This window comes from Drosophila virilis, chromosome X (genome assembly GCF_030788295.1).
Source record: "Drosophila virilis strain 15010-1051.87 chromosome X, Dvir_AGI_RSII-ME, whole genome shotgun sequence".
NCBI lineage: Eukaryota > Metazoa > Arthropoda > Insecta > Diptera > Drosophilidae > Drosophila > Drosophila virilis.
The window spans coordinates 29,951,750-29,954,531 of NC_091543.1; the positions used below are offsets into that span (position 1 = coordinate 29,951,750).

Here is a 2,782-nt window from a genome sequence, read left to right on the forward strand (position 1 = left end):
TACCCACTTACGCTGACGACTAGCATCACATCAATCCCTGGGCGTTGCAACAGATGCAGTGCAAGACTGGATGCTACAGGTCGAAATATGGACAGTAGATTATATCGCAATTATTTGGGTAAAATCTGTGTGTGTTATGTTCACCTACGCCTTCCAAATTTGGGGTACGGCATCGGTCCACCTACTACCGTCATACGTCCCAATACTGCCTCTAGAGCACTGGCTTACCCACTTACCGAGAAGCGCCTTACGAAAGGCACAAGAATAATTAAAGCATAATCAATAAAAGATTTCACTTCTTTTCCCATAATCATTCACAAATCATTGATTGATTTAAGCTAGCAAAAACAATAAATGTAAAGCAAAAATAGGCTGTTTGCAATCAATTATGTATTATCAAAGTGTGATATTCACTATTCACTATTTAAATTAAATTATTAATTGCTTTAGATTGTGTCTTTCCTTTCATTGTAAGCTTAATTGGCACCAATACGGTCTTGTCCTATATCGAACTCCGGGAATAGCATCGCAATCTCTCGCCGCGCAGATATTGCGCTATCTGACCCATGGCAGGCATTGCGAGTGTCTGAGAGTCCATAGAGGGCGCGTATGCACTCCGGTTCGTTATACACTGCATTAAACACCTTGGTGGGACCCATGAGTCGACGCCACTTTTGTATGCATAACTCAGATTGCAGTATAATTGCGTAGCAGGGGCCGCTATAACTTTTTTTTTTAGAAAGATTCAAATATTATAGGTACCTTTTACAGACCTCTGCATAAAGGTAGTAAGGCGATGATAAAAAAATTTGTCCTTGTGGTCCGCGTAAAAACACTCTGAAAGTTCTTTTGTTATTCGTAGCTCCTTTGCTGCCAAGATATTGAAATTACTGCCAATTAAGCTCTTTAACTGCTGCATCGCGTATGTGTTACGCACCACGTGCGGTTTTAATAAGGCCAAAGTAACTTCCATTGTAACTTTTTTTAAAGCAGTTTTATCTGTAAAGTGGATGAGGCAGAAGACACCAATTGGCTAATTTCGATAATCACAGAAAAAGAAAAAACATTAATACGATTTTACCCAAATAGGCTGTTTATCTGCTCCGAATAAAGATATGCTCCCTAGAATTGTATTTATATTACAAAACATGTAAATTAGGTGTTCCCCAATTATTAATAGTATTGTGGAGCCAACCAAACAATACTCTAGTAAATGATAGGTTTAAGCAAAACTAAATATTTTTTTTGTATTCATAGTTGTACTTAGGAATGCTCAATATACATACACCAGTTTTTAATAAGACAATAATATGTACGTCAAATTAGCGGCGGTGACTATGCGTCAAATTTGGGACTTATCGGAAAAGTATCGGTCACTTTTAAATGCATTTTATATTTCAAGGCACGAAACTTTATAAACTCAAATGCAGAATTGCAAAAAAATTAAGTCATTCACTGTCTAATAAATTAATGACTACCTGCCTATTGTTCGCATCAATTAAATTTAATTCGGACCACCTTATTTTTTCGAAATCAGAGGCGGTTGGCCTGCTATTATCTTAAGTGCTGAACTCAATCTTATTGCCTTTCTGTGGTGCACTTTTACTACGGAAAATAGATTTTTGATATGCGCTGTATCCACGTCTAGCTGTTTTCGCATGTGCGACTGAGGGAATAATTTCGTTTTTTTTTTCTGTTTCATCTGCTATGCTAGCGGAGTCTGTTAAATTGGTTGAGTGCTTCAGAAAATCACGTTGCTCCCATACTAGTACCTTTCCGTCGATTACCGGGATATAGTTGGAGTGGAAGTATTCGAGAATCCGACCATGTATTACTCCTAACACTGGTAGGATTGCAAGTCCAATCCTGTAAAAATAAAAGAAGCAAAGTAACTCTTAAAATGCTTTTTTAGCTAGTGTGGTTTTTACTTGAGAGCAAAAGTCATTTGAGGTTGTCCTTATGGACCACCCTTCCTCTAATGAGAACAGACGCTCTCAGGACTGCTTGAATTGTTTCTTCTGTGCAAAGCGCTGTTAAGTTATTTCCTAATTTTCTGTTATTTTTTACGATAACTTTTTCGCACACCTCAAATACCCTGTTTAGTAAATTCGGGCTGGATCTTTCAATGCCATCAAGCTGGGCCTTTGCAATTTTATTTTTAATGGCCTGCCTAAGTTCGTTAGACGCTGCCAGCATTATGTCGATAGGTGTTTGGTCTGTGACCAAATGTATGGATCGGTTGTACGCGATTGTTGCCCTTAGTAGCAATTCGACTGTATCGTCAGATATTTTTTCTGTGAAGTCTGTAAAGTTTATAAGGTGACGTATTTTTTGGCCAAAGAGTAGAATAGCTCGTTTCAATGGGAATTTCGCTTCTTCAAAAACAATTTGATTTTTGAAACAGTTTATAGGCTTTCAGTCGTTTTGATCGTGTAGGTCAATGATATTTCGCTGTGAATCGTTGCAGCGTCTAACTGTATATCGTTGTGCAGGGGTTTTACATTTTGACGAGACGGGGCATCCGCAACGTAGTTTTCTTTGCCTGCTTTGTAGAACACTTTTGCGTTGTGTTCATCGGTGAAAACCCTCCATCGTTTGATTTTTTCATTCGTGTTTCTATTTGATACAGCAAAAGTAAGGGGCTGATGATCAGTGAACAATTATCGCTCATTCGTGGCGTAGTGTGTCTCGCTTTGCTTTAGCGTGCGTGAAATCATGGAAATAGGTCTGCCCCCTTGGGATAGGACTGCACCGATGCCATCCATTGAGGCGTCAGTAGTTA

At 38.7% G+C, this 2,782-nt stretch overlaps 1 protein-coding gene across 1 annotated transcript; it reads right to left on the reverse strand.

Annotated features, from left to right (window-relative positions):
- Positions 1-368: 368 nt before the first annotated feature.
- Positions 369-1,299, reverse strand: nmdyn-D6 (nucleoside diphosphate kinase 6). The gene is made up of 3 exons (XM_002054887.4): positions 1,082-1,299; positions 774-999; positions 369-720 (listed from the first exon to the last, which is right to left on the reverse strand). Exons 2-3 carry the CDS (start codon positions 971-973, stop codon positions 477-479), a joined length of 444 nt encoding a protein of 147 aa, XP_002054923.1. The 5' UTR covers positions 974-999; positions 1,082-1,299; the 3' UTR covers positions 369-476.
- Between the last annotated feature and the right edge of the window lie 1,483 nt (positions 1,300-2,782).